We start from the raw sequence: 15,840 nt of genomic DNA, 5'->3' as shown, positions 1-15,840 counted from the left end.
CCTCCCGGGGAAACACGATGCCATGGAAAAAGCTGCGTCTGCAAAATTAACGCTTTGGTTTAGGAGTTCCCCTGCCCGCTGGTTTTGGTGAGAGAGTCTCTAGGGCAAGCGCTCAAAAGCTGCCCGCAGTCATGCTACAGAAGAAATGAAATCTCCAGGTAGCGGTGATAAAGAAGAGGATTAAAGCTGCTCATCTCTCCTTAGAGCAAGCCAAAAAAAGGCTTGTCATTGACAGTCACTCTGCCTGCCCACCTAAAAGCATATCTGTAGAGCTTCCTGCCCCAAAGAGGTCTTTTGCTTTTCACATGCAGAGTGCCCATCACTGAGACATGCAGCACATATTACACCTGATGAGATTCTCCATTTTAAGATCTCCTGTGGATCTGGTCCAGCACCCAGTGCTTTGCAAAGAACGACGTCTGTGTTTCTAAGTGACCCTCCTGGAGTTCAGTGTTACTTGGATGGAGTTTCCGTGGTTTTGGAAACGCTCCTGAGACACATGAAAAGCATCTAAAGGCCATTTTACAATGGACCAACACAGCAGGCTGGATACCAAATCTTGCCAAGTGTCACTTCAGGCAGGCAAAGCTGTCTCCCTGGGTGCACAACTTTTCCATCGTGACTGAAAACAGATCTAGACTGGGTCTCTGCAGTTACAGATGCTCCACCACCAAAAGATATCCTCTCATCTGTCTCCTAGACCATGGTTTGCAGAGTTACTCTCTAAATATGCTTCGGGCATGGGCCCGTTAAAAATGTTACTTTGCAGTTTCTTAGGGATGGATGCTGTGCAAGTTCAAATCACCAGCTGTAAGTGCTGGTGCCTCACTGAATTTGAAGCTATGTTTGCTGAAGTTTAAGGAGACAGTACTGGGAAGGGCCGTCTACTTGCTTCAAGAGTACCAACAAAAGCTAAGAGCAAGTATAGCTAAGATACTGGTTATATCAATTTCCTCATGTTGCCCCTTCTCACACAAGTGTGGCACTCGAAAACTGGAGAGAGAGGTGTATCTGAGGAGGAGCGGGGCCCTAGGTAGCACAAGATGTCCTAAAAGCCCGTGAAGTGTTGTGTCACCAGAGCTCTAAGCACATGGGGTGCGGGGGGAGGAATGGGGACACACTACGTGTACTAGGGAAACTAAATGTGGCAGCTTGGCCAAGTTCTAGATCCAGGTTGTACAAAGATTGGACAAAGCCAGTTTGTTCCCCTTTCTTTCTCATCATTTCCTGCACTGTGTTTACCACTGGCATTATCCAAATAATTCAAAGAGAATGATCTAAGAGTGAGCAATAGGTAGGCAGGTCCTTTTATTTAACCTTTTGTTTGCTATGTGCAGATGTTGCAATTTGAAGCAACACCCATCTCAGTTTTGGTTCTTAGTCATGGTGGTTTTCTTCCAAAAATATTGAAAAGATCCTTTGTTTTTGCGCTGTGGCAGATAGTGAGGATGACTGCATTGGGAGGGTGTTTGATAAAAGACAGTGTCTGGATTGTTGGAATTTGGATTATATTGAATATTCTTTGTTCACAGTCCAGTTTTTGCAGCTGAACTCTTGTTTAATAGGAAAAAAAACCCCCAAGAAACTAATACACTAGTCAGGTTCAAACGTGGTTGACAGTTCACTTGTCTAATTGTCAGTTTTTCTTAAATTAAGTTATTCAGATACATTATTTTTCCTTTTATTCTGTGCTGAATACTGTGTAGGAGTAAGGGGTCAGAGATAAAAAGTAAAAGAAAAAAGAACTGACACAGGAACTTGGAATCAAATACTTATTTCAAGAATGCAAAGATGTGTGACCAGGATAGGAGTGAATCAGAGGCATAAACTCATTTTTTCTTTGTTTTTGCAGAGTATGAAACACTTATAATGCTTAGAAGTTTAAACCATAATTACAGTAGTAGGAGGGGCTGCTGTCAACTGGTGAGACTTCTTTGCATATAGTGGAGGGAAACTGATTTATTCTAGTGAGGAATCTGGCCTGATAGACCTAAAAAGAACATAATTAACAGATGCTAACAAGCTAATTATATGGAGTGGTAAAGACATTTTGACTAGAGCTTCAACTATTAGATGCAGGCTGTTTTCCAGCCCTATTTTCTTAAAATCATAAATGTTGAGCGCAGATTTAAGATGTTATTGACCCAAAATGGAAATAAGGTGTTTCCAGAAGCCCATGAAAGTCAAGAGAAGACTTTCTGTGGAGTCCGGGGTGCTCTAGATTGGTTCCCAAGGCCTGTCTGATCTCACTTGCCCAGGTGTGGCACTGGCCTGATCTCAGTTACTTGAGTGGAGCTGCCCTTTCATTTTATGCAGGAGGAAAATCTGTGAGAGGAATCAGGCCACACAGTCTGAAAAGCACCAGTCTGGGTTGCCAGAGAGGGTACTGTGACCCCCTACCAGATCAAAGACCTTGCCAATGACCACAGAACAGCAAAAAGGGCTTTAGATGTCTGCACACCACTGAAAAAAATAACACAAGCACTTTCAGAGGTCGTACAGGTGCAGAGAATAAAATCTGGGGTGTGCATGTGGACCTTTCCTCAGCCCCAAGAACCTTATTCAATATGTGTATCAAAGACCTTCAAATCCCAAACTTTGATCCTATTGTGTGTCACAGCCCAGCATCCCCATGGCTCAACTCAGTCACATCCTGCGGTGGTACTGCACAGCAACTCTGCCCCTTCGGGTGGTTTAGCTATCATTCAATGGTTGCCTGCTTTTTTTCTGTTTACTAGGTCATGAAAACCTCAAAAAAATTACATTGTTTGGGTGGGTGGAGGGGTGGAGTGTGGGGAGATGTGTGGCAGGATGGATTTTCCTCTAAGGCTAAAATGTGCTGGGCTTGATTTTTTTTTCTTCTCTTTTCTGCTGTACTGGAAAAAAAAAATCTTTTTATTGGAGAGATTTCCTGCTTGCACAATGATTCCAGGAAATCCATATAGGCCCATGCCAATGTTTATTACTTGCAGAAGAAATAGAATAAGCAGATGAAATTTTTAAAAAGGGATGTAAAGCCAAAATCGATGCGAGGAGTTAGCCTATTTAACGATCTCTCTCTACAATGCCTAGAATAGTTTATCAGCTAATCCTTCCTGTCTCCAGTGCATCAGGAGCTGATACTGTAGGGATGTCTGGAGTCCTCAGTGATTTCTCTTATGCCATGAGTTTGCCTTGTCCTTGGGAGACTGAAGGAGGGTGGAAGATCCTTATCTTGAAGTGCAGGCTGGTCTCTGTAGGTTCTGGACCTCCAGAAGTGGGGATTATGTGGTCGTGGGGAGAGGATGGCGGTGTCTCAGGGGGTGGGTGTCTCTGTGAGTGAGTGCCACCAGTGTCTCTGGAGGGGTTGCTGGGAGGAGAGGATGGTTGTGACTGTAGGTGTCTTTGCATGTCTTCAGGTAGACAATGACCGGAGGGATCTGGATATGAACAGCAAAGATGTTGATGCCGAGAAGATGACTCGTTTCATTCGGATGAACGAGCTCCGCCTGGTGACAGAGTACAACCCTGTGGTAATTACTAGCTCCCCACAGCCCTCACCCTGGCCCTTGGCCTCCTCCTCATGGGTGTCCTCTGGCCCAAGAGTTTGCACACCCAGATATGTGCAAGGGTTGCGGCAACGGTGTGGATGGGGTTGGGGAAGCCACGCAGCTCTTTGCTGCTGCTCCATATGGGGACTGGAAGCCCCCCGCTGTGCTGGGGCATGTGAGTGGGGTGGGGAGAGGAAGGGAGGCATGGCAGTTCCTTTAGCTTTCCAGTAAACTTGGGGTGTTGGTGGGCAGAGAGCTCCATTTCTTACTACTCCTGCCAGCAGTGCTGCTTCCTCCCATGGGCATTTGCCGTGTTGTGTCATGCTTGCAGACCCTGCTCAGCCAGGATCCCCGCTCTTTGGCTGAGAATCCTTGAGAAACATGGAAACTCGAGTGACCTACTCCCAGGAGGCAGACTTTTTTTCATCACCCAGCACATAGGGCTTGACGTAAGCGTGGCTATTTGAAGGCATATTCAAGAGCTGGTTGGAAACTTCCCAAGCAAAATTTTTCCCATCCCCTCCATTCCTTACACCAGAATTCATCAGTTCAACAAAAAAAAAATCAGACACAGGATGTTTCCGTGTAGGCCATCTTCATTAGCTCACCCATCTGACTGGCAGTGGCAGGGTCCCAGTGCTCCTCCCCGCTATAGAGGGTGATCAAGGATTTAGGCTCCTCTGAAATCTCAGCAGTTCACTGGGCTCATTGCTGTGGAGTCAATAGGACTTAGAAGCCCCGATGGCCACAAGGCTGAGACTTTATCATTGCTGATGAGGTCTTGCAGACTTCTGGATAGCTACAACAGTGCTGACCAGGCTCAATTTAATCAAAGGAGAATGGCCCAACCTGTTCAAAGCTACACCTTTTCAAGCTGATGCCAAGGATCAGCTAAGAGGGCTGACACATTCCCCAGTTCAGGTGCAGCCCACCAGTAGAGCGAGCATTTTGTTTTGGAAATGCAACATTTTATTTCCAGAATGAAATACTGTAGAAGTTGCTTTTTTCTCTTTTAAAAAAAAAAAAAGTGGATTTGTTTTTTCGTCTTGATAAGGGATGTGAAAAATGCATTTCAAAATCACAGAATATTTCTGGGGACAGAAAAGTTATATCTTGCCCACTGTCCTCACAGCCCCTTGAGAACACCCAAGTCACGTCAGCGGGGATGTTCTTATCATCTTTACAATCACCCAGGCCTTCTGAACAGAAAGAAAAACTTTTGAAGTTCTTTTTTTTTCTTTTAAAAAAAAAAAAAGTGGATTTGTTTTTTCGTCTTGATAAGGGATGTGAAAAATGCATTTCAAAATCACAGAATATTTCTGGGGACAGAAAAGTTATATCTTGCCCACTGTCCTCACAGCCCCTTGAGAACACCCAAGTCACGTCAGCGGGGATGTTCTTATCATCTTTACAATCACCCAGGCCTTCTGAACCCGTGGAGCCTCCACTGCATCTTTTGGCAATTCATTAGATCATAGTTCTTTCTCCACGCGTTTCTGCTGACGCTTTGGGCTCTCACTCCATGGCATCCTGTTCGGCACCCAGGCTGTCTCCCTGACTGAGAAGTCCTGAGCTGTTTAGCTGGTCCCCTCCACCCTGACTGGCAGTACACATGTTCCATTTTTTTTTCCAGACACTCTGGAGTCTATCAAGGTGCTGCAATTCACAGTGCCTCCTGCAGTCTCTGGCCCAAAGCCCTCCCAGCTCCGCTAACGTAGCTTGGTTTTTTGTAAATATTTATTCCCAGTGCATATGCTGTTTACATCTAAGAATGCTGCTGGTCAGCAGAGGCTGGGGTCACGTGGATGACACTGAGTGCTGCCAAGAGTTTCTCTCCCCATCCTGGGGCCCTTACTGTTTCTCCCACATACTTTAGGCATTTTTAGGCAATGCTTACCCTGTGAGTTTTCCAGGACAGTCAGATGTGACCCGGCCATGTTGATGAGCTCTGCTGATTGCTCTTGCACAAGGTTGTGTGGACAGGCACACCTTTGTGTGGAGCTGCCGGAGGAACTGCTGCTCCAGCCCTGCCCGCTCTCAGCCCAGCCTTGTCATGGCCCTTGGTGCTGGCCAGCTTCATCCTCACCTTCAGCCCTGTCCTCTCCCATGAGGTCTTCTAATGCTCTCCAGCCTTGGTTTGCATCCCCTCTACTCTCCCCTGCCCCATCTGCACACCACCAGAGAAGGGATACAAAATGTGTGATAAATATTAGGCTAATGGCAGAGTTGCTGGCTGCCAAAAACTAGATGCTTTGCGGTGCACGGCCCTTGCCAGCGTGCAGTCCCTGACCACTTCCTCATTACTCCTGGAGCGTGTGGAAACTTTCTTCTCCCTCTGGTGGGGAGCTGAACAGTCTGCACCTCTGTGGTCTCGGTGGCAAGGGGGAGGCAGCAGGTCTGGCCCAGCTGCTGTTTAATTTGAGGGAGAGGCTGCAGGGCTGCGGGAAGCAGGCAGGAGGAGAAGCGAGATGACGAGTGAGTGAGTGAGTGCCTGGAGATGGTGCGGCGGCTTCTTGGGCAGTGCCAGCCCTGTCTCCTCACAGAAGGCCAGTGTGTGCTGCCCGCTTGGCCCTTGCCCAGGGGACGAGGGACAGCTGGCTCCAGGTCTTATCCCACTGTGGGACTGCAGAGGCAATTTTAACCCTCAGCACTCTGGAATGTCCAGGCCCTGGGGTTGCTGAAACTCTGGACTCATCCCCATCCTACGCACAGCTTAATGCTAAGGAAAGGAAATAAGGGGAGATGCCAACCCTGACACCACAAATCCTTCCCACTTTCTTGCTCCCATTTCAGCCGGGTGCTGGACCTCAGTGATTCAGGGCACCCTTATGGTCAGTGTTTGCTGGCCTTCCCTCTCCACTTCCTTGCCCCTCTAGACTTCAGCTTGCTGTATCCAGGCAGTCCCCCTGCCTAGTCACTGACTATCCTGAGGCCAGTGATGAACCCTTGTGGTCTTCAGACTCTCATCTTAGGAATAAGCAAAGCCAGGAGGTTAAGCGCTTCCACAAAGAACCCAGATTGGATCCCTCCTGCTTTAAAGAAAGCTGTCCTGCCTGTGACACTGATTTGCAAAGAAATCTCAGCTGAGACATGAGGATTTATGTCCCTCTGGCAGTGCATGCAATGCAGATTGAATGTTCTCAATCTCCTTGTCTGTGTGTGTTTCTCTCTCTGTCTGTGGTGGCCGTGTTTTCGGCAGACAGCAATAGGTGTGATGCAGAGTTCACTCCAGCTTCACCTCCTCCTGATCACAGACAAGATGTCCCCAAAGCACCCCAAGCGAATGCGCAAATACCGGGCGGCAGCGGAGCTCTTCAAGGGGAAGGTAAGTCCAAACAGAGAGGACGGAGAGCCATTAGGGAGAAAAAAAGGAGAACAGTGATTTCTTCTGTGGATGGGGAAGGCATAATCTCCTTCTCTGTGCATTAGAGGAGCAAAGGCCAAGTGGCAGGAAAAGAGGATTAGCTGGATAATTAAGTGGAGGGGTCGGATCTGTTCACCTTTTGCCAGTTTGCCTCCTTGTGGGGAAAATATCCTCTGTATCCTGCTCCTCTGCTCCCTCAGTGGGACATTATGTACTTCCTTGCTTCTAGTCCAGTTTTGTTCCTTTGCACTGGGAGATGACAAACAGCTGCTGCATTTCAGTCTGGCGATGGTTGCATTCCACTGGTGTGAGAGGTAATTTTGTATATACAGCCTGCAAGATGCCAAGGAGCATTGTATAAGTGACTAAGCAGCAATTAATGTCGCCGTGCTTTTTGACCCTTAGCCTTCTGGTTGGATCCTGGGGAAATGGCTGTTTTGAAGGAGTTGCAGATGGATTTGTCGCATTTCCCACACTAAGGTGATGGGATAGATGGGATCTTTCAGAGAAATTTCGCCTGGTTCCCACCCCTCTGCGGGCAGAGCTTCCCAAGTAGTAAATCATCCCATGGCTGATTCTCTGCCAGCAGCTGGATTATAGGGAAATTTGTGTCTGGAGAACAGAGGAAGGAACTGGCAAGCAAAGGAGGATTGGGAGCAAAAGGAAGACATTTGGGGCAAGGGAGAACAGCAGATGGGAGGGGACAGAAGATCACAGCAGCAGGGAAGGCTGAACTGAGAGGCAGTGGAAGACATCTTCCTCAGAGAAGCGTGGAGCTGGAAAGAGTTGGGGATTGAGAACAAGAACATCTGCATGCATCTGTTTGTGGTACTGAAGGGGCAGATTAAAAATCAAGTATATCCTCATCTTCAAATGGAGGGGCCACCTCAGAACTGTGCACCCTCAAAAGTTTTGAGACTTGTTTATGGCAGGACTACTTTGGACCTTGCCATCTGTCCCACCCATTGGCAAGAGACCAGGCAGAAACCATGCATCCAAGTCAAAAGGTCTCTTCAAAAGTGTTTTACTTTGAGAAACATATAGTGATAAAAGAAAACTCATTTATCTGAAAAATTCCAGCCATCTCATGTGAGATGTGTATTACAGTGACACCATTATCACTGTCCTCCATGAGCAGCAGTCTGATACAGGTCTCCCCTAAGCAGCTAACTCTTTTAACACAGCACATTACTGTTTAGCATCGCTACCCTTTGCTGATGCAGCTGCAGCTAGTTTTCTCTTCATGTGTCATGCCTAGATCTGAGAAAATGTGAATAATTTTCCTAGAAATACGTCACAAAACATTGGATAAAATGTTGTACTGAAGTCCAGATAATTTATGAATTACCAGCAAGCCAAATCTAACCTTTTTTTATTCATGCAGGCAAGTTTCCCACCGAATCAGTCTAGAAGTTTGCCAGAGTAAAATATAGAGATTAAATATGTGGGGATTTGACTAATTATTTCCACTTTACTGCAGTGGTACTGCAGAACATGTAGATGAAGAGACTTAGAGTCTAATAAGTTGTTTTTCCCAAAGGAGTGGCACTCTGAGGAGTAAATTGTGATTTGGACTGCCCCCTTACAAAGCAGTAAGAGAGAGCTAGGATCCCTCTGTTTGGGTCTTAGATCTGGATACTAAGGAGTAAGCAGAGCGATATGCCCGCTTAGGTTTGTCTCCATTGCTGTCATGTAGAAAGACATGAATTAGTTTGGGTATCAAAAGCAGCCACTGCACAATACCATGGAAATCTCTGCTGGCTAATTTTCCTAAGTGGACTTACCTGTTGTCAGGACTACCAAGGTAACTCAGGTTTACTTCAAAACAAGTAAAGTATTGAGTAGATTTTGCCTTTTTGCGGCTCGCAGATTGCCTGTGAATAAATGCAAGATTCTTGACTTGAATTTTATTGAGGATTACCAGTGAATAATTCATAGCCTCTGGGCTGGTGGTGAAAGGCTTGTTTGTGCTGCAGGGTTACTGCTGTCAGTGGTTTGAGCAAGGAATCATTGCTGTGCAGCGGAGAGGTGTTCAGGCTCCCTGTGAGCATGTATCACTGCATCCAGCAGTGCTTCACAATGACTGCAGAGTGCCAGAACGGAGTGGGGAGACTCGGTGTGTGTTGCATCTTCTCCACAATGCCAGTGCAGAACACAAACAGAGCCTTGAGAGGGTTCCCAAGCAGGAGAAGGGGTGCTGATCCTTTCACACATCTCTGCTGCGCTCTGAGGGAAGAGGAGTCCTTGTCATCACCACCAGCTGGAGGGAGAAGAGAAACTTGTTGCTTGGGTTGATGGAGGGATGAAGAGGAACTGCTGCTACTGAGTGGCTGACCCCACAGAGTGAAGAAAATCATAGAATCATAGAATTATTTAGGTTGGAAAAGACCCTTAATATCATTGAGTCCAACCGTTAATGGATCATGAGGAGGTGATTCACCTGCCAGTTCCTGGATTATGGTCCTTTCATCTCTAGTTTATGATAATTTCGATTTTGCCTGAGAAGAAGCTGAGATTTTCAGCTGGAGGATCCATGAGGATGTGTGGTGAGGACCATTATTTGAAAACAGCTTGAACTGCACCCTGAGCAGCAGTGAGTGTCTGAAGGCAGTCAGGATTCCTTTAGATTTTATTGTGGAACCTGGGGGCTATAAAATGCTGGAGAGGAAAGTGCAAATGTTAGATGATGCTAAGCCAGCAAGAGCTGACAAGAATAAGAAGAAATACGGTACTTCTCTAGAAGACTTTGAGAAACAGTTGTGGGTGGGTAACAGTGAGCAGACAGAGCTCAGAGCACTGCAGCTGCAGAGTGAATCCACCAGCCTTCTTGGAAGGATCTCGCTGCAATGAGATATGTGCTTATTTGAGAAAGTACTGCCAAGAGTCCAGGCTTTCTATGGGAAAGGAAACGTCAGGGTTTGCGTTGCTGAGCCAAACTAGCATAAGCATCTTCAGTTTTCTTTCTACAGTATCCGAGTATAACATGACAATTAGAGCTGGTGTACCTCATGGGTGTTTCCTGAAGTTTCAGTAAGGTCATGTTGGGAATAACAAAAGCAGATTTTGCTGCAACTGATATAACTGGTTTACAATGTCAAAATGATTTGGGTAGAGATGTTTGCAAAGTCACTTTTAATTTACGTGTAGGCTCATTTAGAAATGGGTTCTGAGAAACTACTGAGAGTCCTTCAGGAGTTCTTCCATGGAAATGAAAGGACTGTGCCCTTTCTCTTGCAGACAGTCATTCATACACTTTTTATTTTTCTTGTCAGACATTGATAGCTGCAGAACTGAGAGAGGTAATATTTAGAGATTCCTCTTTTAGCCATAAACAGTGGAACCTGTAAATACGGGTTGTCTATGTCACTTAACAGATATCTGCAGTAAAATTGTTTTTGTAGCTTGCTTTTTTTTTAATTCATGACTGATGTTTTCATTTTGCTTTGATGTAATATGTAAGCTATGTAAGAAATTCCTCAAACTTAAGAATTTGATCTTTCTGCTTGTACAGTCTCCTCCAAGAATGAAGGTTGCAGCTCCGTGAAGTTCAAAGCCAAACACTGGATATGAGGCTTGATCATCTTTCCTGTTTGTCTTCCTTAGAGGAAAAACTAAACAACATCAAATTGGTTTCTACCATTGCAGTACTATTTTCAAGTAACTTTAATTCCTTAGGCAATAACATCATTCCATATCTTAGTATTTACCAGGAACTCGATGTTCTAAAAGCACTGGGCTAGGAATCAAGTTGTCAAGACACCAAGACAGCATCAGTGTACAAAATTTTCTGAAAGAGAGCTTATTGCAGGTAACAATGCACAGATAATATCACACTGTGTTCTGTGTTCTTGGAGTATCATGTGTGGAGGAGAGAATTTGTGTCGGAAGTTCCTCATCCATGCAGGAAATCCTTCACTGCCCCTAGCAGCAGACGTCTGAACACAGGCAAGAAGATTGCTACAAAATGAAACAATTTCATGGAAATAATTTCAGGATGAAATAAACAGCTATTGTACAGCATAGTGTAAAATAGTAAATGAACTTTCTGTTTTGGATGGAACTACCTGGTTTCTAGCAGTGATGTGAGAGTTGGCATCATAAGTGGGATTTATTTTGGTGAATTATAGCTTTGGTAAGTTGTCTGAACTAAGGCTTTAGGCTCTTTTCAGCACTGGTAGAGAAGGACAGACGTGTCCTTCCTTCTCTTCTAAAATGAGTGGAATCAAGTGCCGTTTATCGTACCATTTATTGTAGAGGTTGCCTAGATGACTGGCTGAGACAAGACTTAAGATCTAGATGGCGGAAGTTAGGCAAAGTGAATCTTGTCTCATGGTCAGTATAATTTTCCATGGTTACTGCATTCATTCTTTATGATTAGAGCTGGCTGGGAATCTGAACAAAATAAATTCCTCATGAGAAAATGCCAGTCCCACCAGGTGGCATCTATTGTGGAATGTCCCCATTGAGAAACCTGCTGGGTTTCCAGCTGCTGAGAAGACCAGGCTTCCAGTGCCTCAGTACCAACGCACCTTACAGGCTGCTTCACAGGTGTGACTTTGAGGCCACACAGGCCTTGGCAAGACCCCTGGAGCACATCCAGCATAGGATGCATGGCCTGTCCTTTTGCTGAAGGAGGATTCATCCCACATCACAGCACCTACTGGGAATGTGTCATTCTAAAACGCAAGCGATAGGCATTAAGGTGTCTTCTTTCAAGCGACAGTGGACAAATGCAATTACTCTCTCTCTTGTATTTTTGGAATATAAGAGGGGAAGGAAACTTTTGCTGTACTTCGGCACCCTGTAACTCCGTGAGCCAAATGTGAGTCATTAGAGACATCCAAGTCAGGAACTGTGAATGATGATATCTCAGCCTTTCTAGCTGAGGGGCCAGTTGTTTGTGTAGTTTTCTTTTCTTCTGTAAGGAAGAAGGTGTTTGGAGTTCTAAACCCCAAACTTTTTATTCTTTTATTCTTACTCTATTCTTTGTACTCATGGATAAAATATGTACAGCTTTTTAGTTTTGGGGTTTTTAACAAAGGCTGGAAGCTTGATAAAGTGAAGAATATTGATTAATATTTATTTATATTACCATTTTAAAATGCTATTTATCTGTTTTAAAGGTGGAGGAGATTTTGTATGGAAAGTGACAACATTTAACAACCTAGGTATTCTAAATGCTTTTTTTGATTAAATTCTTGTTTAACATTTGATTAAAAAAATGTTGTTGTCTATGAATCTTTCATAGGGAAACCCAAAAGCTGGTGAATGAACTGGTGAAAATGTGATACCATTTCCTGTACCAACCCTCTGAAAGTGCTTCCCTCCAACACTGACCTCTGTTTCCAGCTTGCTAGTTGGAAGGAGAGCCCTAAAACATAAGTATTGCTGTTCCAGCTGAAAGCCTCTTATATCAGGTCCTTAGACCTGTGACCCTTAGATTTGTGACCCTTGTGTAGCTTGGTGTTTTATCCTGCAAAAGGATGAATTTAGCACTCTGGGAGAAGTACCTCACAACTTGTCTGCTCACTAGCTTGTTGCCCTTGGGGCAGTTGACTTTTGGAAGAGAAATTGCAAGTGGTAAATATCATATATCCAGTGAAAGTGGTGTTCCAGCTTCTGTATTTCAGTGATTAACTGCAGTTAAACCTTACACTAGCCTAACTATCCCTCCTTCCCATAGGCTGTTGCCTAGGAAAGTTTCCAGATATATTTGTTTTTTTATAGAACATAAATTTAATAAAGTAAAGAATTTGAGATTTACCAAATTTATTTTTAGAGAAGAAAAAAGTTTTGATCTAACTTGAGTGTTCTTGACTGAAAAGAAAGAAAAACATGAGTCACAGCCTGGGAACTGGGCACATCGTCGTCACGTTGCATTACTTTTCTTTTTTTAAACTCTTCTTTTTTCAAACTCTTCTTTCTTCTTGTGTAAGTTAAGTCATATCCGTGTCCATAGGTACATTGAATACGCTAGGCCTAGTAGACTGCACAGGATAAAGAGAAGATAAAATGGCACGTTAGCTGGATGTTTGTTTCATTGACTTGGATGTCACCTGCCAAGGGATTCTATTTAACCAGGTCACTGATTAAATTGTTCAATTACTGTATTTTCTTTTATAAAAATTATACATAATGTTTGTATTTAGTATTAACAGATAATTTAACAAAGATTTTTGAGATAGGTGTATATTTTATTAATAATCTTTCAGATTCCAAAATTTTAAATTTGTACCAATTCCTACTGCACCTGTAAGATCTCAGTTGAAACTTACTCTTAAAATAAAATCATGGAGTTGTTCACCAATTCTTATAACTCCATTCTGTTGAATCATCCCAGCAGAATCCTAATCCTTGGCTTGATCTTGCTCTCCAAGACTATTCGGGAGCCCGGAAAACTGTAGGTCATTCTCATCCCAGCTTATTCTTTGCAGGGCTTCTCTCCCCAGGTCTGAACAACCCTCCACTGAGCTGGGCTGTATGGCCATTTGTGTCTTGCCAACAACTCCTGTTTCCCAAATGATGGCATCTTCGTTTCTATTCACTGCAGCTCACTTAAATACGTCCTTTGTGTTTGGTACTGTCATGCTCTTATCCTTGCAGGCTCCTGCTGCCCTATACTTCACTCCCACATTCTTGCAATTGAGTTTGATTCTCCACACACCAAAACACCTTTTTACTCTGCCACTCTGGGTCTTGCATGGATGTGAGCATCTTATCCAAATAACATGCAAGTAGAGGAGTCAGCTTCTTTTACATGTGCCACTAAGATAAAAGACATCTTGTTTCCTCAACTATGAAGAGAATAGAAGTGGAGACTGCCTTCCTGCCATACTGATATATTTTTAAAGTAGGTGAAAGAAGATATTTTGTTTGGTAGTGTAAGTCTGGACTTGATAAAATACAGAAAAATGCACTGCATGGAGCAGTTAGATAGTGGCAGAGGAAAGTGTTGTCCTAACAGAGTATGGTAGGTTTTCTCTAACTCTTTATAAAAATATCACTGTTAATCTTCATAAGATCACCCTTTGGGGATCTGTTCTCTCCCTCAGTTTCTGTTTTGCTCACATTTCCTCTCCTATTTCCATCACAGATTCTCTTTATCCTGCTAGACAGCAATTTGAACAGCAATGAACGAATAGTGTCATTCTTCAAACTGAAGAAGTCCCAGCTGCCAGCTCTGGCTATATTCCACACACCAGATGAGGAGCAGGATATTTTGACCCTGGATGAAGTTTCTGTCGAGCGTGTACAGGACTTCTGTAATCGTTTCTTACAAAGAATGCAGAAGGTAAAGGGGGGCTCCTGTACAGTCTACAGGAAGCTGGGATCTTGTAGGATGATGCTGTTTCTCATAAGGTTCTTGAAGAAGGTGACTTCACTTCCTTGAACTCCTCCCCACCCCTGCCACCTTCTCTTTCATTTTCATTTGCACCTGAATATCAGAAAAGCATTAGATCTGGAGCAGAGCAGAGATAGATGTCTTTGCAGAGTTTCTTTCTTCATTGACCTCTGCCTTCTAGTCTACAGCAAGAAGACTTCACTGACCTCTGCAACTGTATGAAGGTCTCAGTGAAGCATCTATTTTCTGGGAACAGCAGCTGGGGAGACAGAGTGAAGGATGCTTTTGGACACTGAGAATAGGGATGGTGGATGGCAGCACGTAAGCGAGGATCAGAGAGACAGTGCCATGGATAGGAAGGAAATCTGTCAAGATGGCCACAGAACAGAGTATACAGACAAGGGCTCAGGACTCTACCAGGGGTCTCTGCTGGAAGAGGGACAATTTAATCTCCATGTTCATTCAGTGTTAAGAGTTCTCTCTCTGTCAGAGCTCATCTTCCTATAGCACAGGGGCTTTGTGTGTCAGGACCCTGTGTTGTGCAATTGAAATGGGAGGGCAGTGGCACAGACAGCAGAGGGAGGCATTTAAGTTGGTTTGTTTCCTTTTATCATTATGCTGAGAAACGGAGCAACGTCAAAACTGATTTCATGCCTCTAATGTGTTTTAGAAAGAAGACGAACCTGAGGAGAAGGCCCTCAATGAGGAACTCTGATTCTGTCTCAGCCAACAGGATCACTGTGCCCAGAGTCATCTGTTTCTGGTGTATGAAGAGTTCACTGAGCTCCGCAGCTCCGGAATTCCTGGGATAGTAGGATAAGGGGCCAAGTCAGTCATGGATTCCCATCTCCATGCTAGGTACATATATGCTGTCTATCCTCTCTAGGAATCTCTTCTCCCTTCTCATTTGTTGGCTCCAGCTCTCTTTTCTCAGTACTCCAGGAGCTCTGGTATTGCCCTACACTGCGTCCTTCCATGCCACCGCTGTTGGCAAAATGGCAATACCAGAGATAAAGCTTGTAGTTCCCAGAGATCTGTTTCCTTCATTCTCTTTGCTTTTGGTGCCATGCTGGGATCCACTGTCAGCCTCTCCTGACACTAGGATCAGATTGGTTGTTTGACGTCACATGTACTTTTCCATTTATTTTACTAAATAAAGCAGAAAGTGAATAGCTTGAATTTTTATGCAAATATGTGATTTCCCACCCCCTATGTCTTTCACTTAAGGACAAAGCCTGTGTATTTCTGGGTGAGTAAGCTCAAAAATCTCCTTTCTCTGAACTTAACCAGGCTTGCAATGCCTAACTAGTCAGGTTGGTTGCTAAGAATCATTCCCCATGGAATTGGACCCATCATCAACAGATATTTCCATGAGGATGAGAGATTTCTGTGAAGGTTTGTCATCAGAACAGCACTGGGTACAGCAGGTCTGAGCTGGTGCAGCATAAATGAATGAGCCTAAGATGCAGATTGAGGCTAAGAGGAATGGGAGCTGTTGCAGAAGGGTAGTAGAAAGTTGCATTGCAAGATAGGGGATATCTCCACACTGCATTAGAGGGAAAGGCTAATGTCTGTGTATTGACCTCAGACATCCCTCAGAGGTC

The 15,840-nt window shown here is 44.4% G+C and overlaps 1 protein-coding gene across 1 annotated transcript in view; it reads left to right on the top strand.

The window, feature by feature from the left end:
* The window catches only part of ERP27 (endoplasmic reticulum protein 27), an 18,529-nt gene extending 3,549 nt beyond the window's left edge, over positions 1 to 14,980 (top strand). The window contains exons 4-8 of the mRNA XM_009290146.2: positions 517 to 578; positions 3,399 to 3,512; positions 6,730 to 6,855; positions 13,988 to 14,185; positions 14,907 to 14,980. Of these exons, the coding sequence (XP_009288421.2) occupies positions 517 to 578; positions 3,399 to 3,512; positions 6,730 to 6,855; positions 13,988 to 14,185; positions 14,907 to 14,951 (545 nt within the window). The 3' untranslated portion in view covers positions 14,952 to 14,980. The remainder of the gene's footprint in view (positions 1 to 516; positions 579 to 3,398; positions 3,513 to 6,729; positions 6,856 to 13,987; positions 14,186 to 14,906) is intronic.
* The last annotated feature ends 860 nt before the right edge of the window (positions 14,981 to 15,840 follow it).

This window comes from Aptenodytes forsteri, unplaced genomic scaffold (genome assembly GCF_000699145.1).
Source record: "Aptenodytes forsteri isolate BGI_AS27 unplaced genomic scaffold, ASM69914v1 Scaffold284, whole genome shotgun sequence".
NCBI classification, from domain to species: domain Eukaryota; kingdom Metazoa; phylum Chordata; class Aves; order Sphenisciformes; family Spheniscidae; genus Aptenodytes; species Aptenodytes forsteri.
This window is presented reverse-complemented; position numbering and strand designations above follow the sequence as displayed.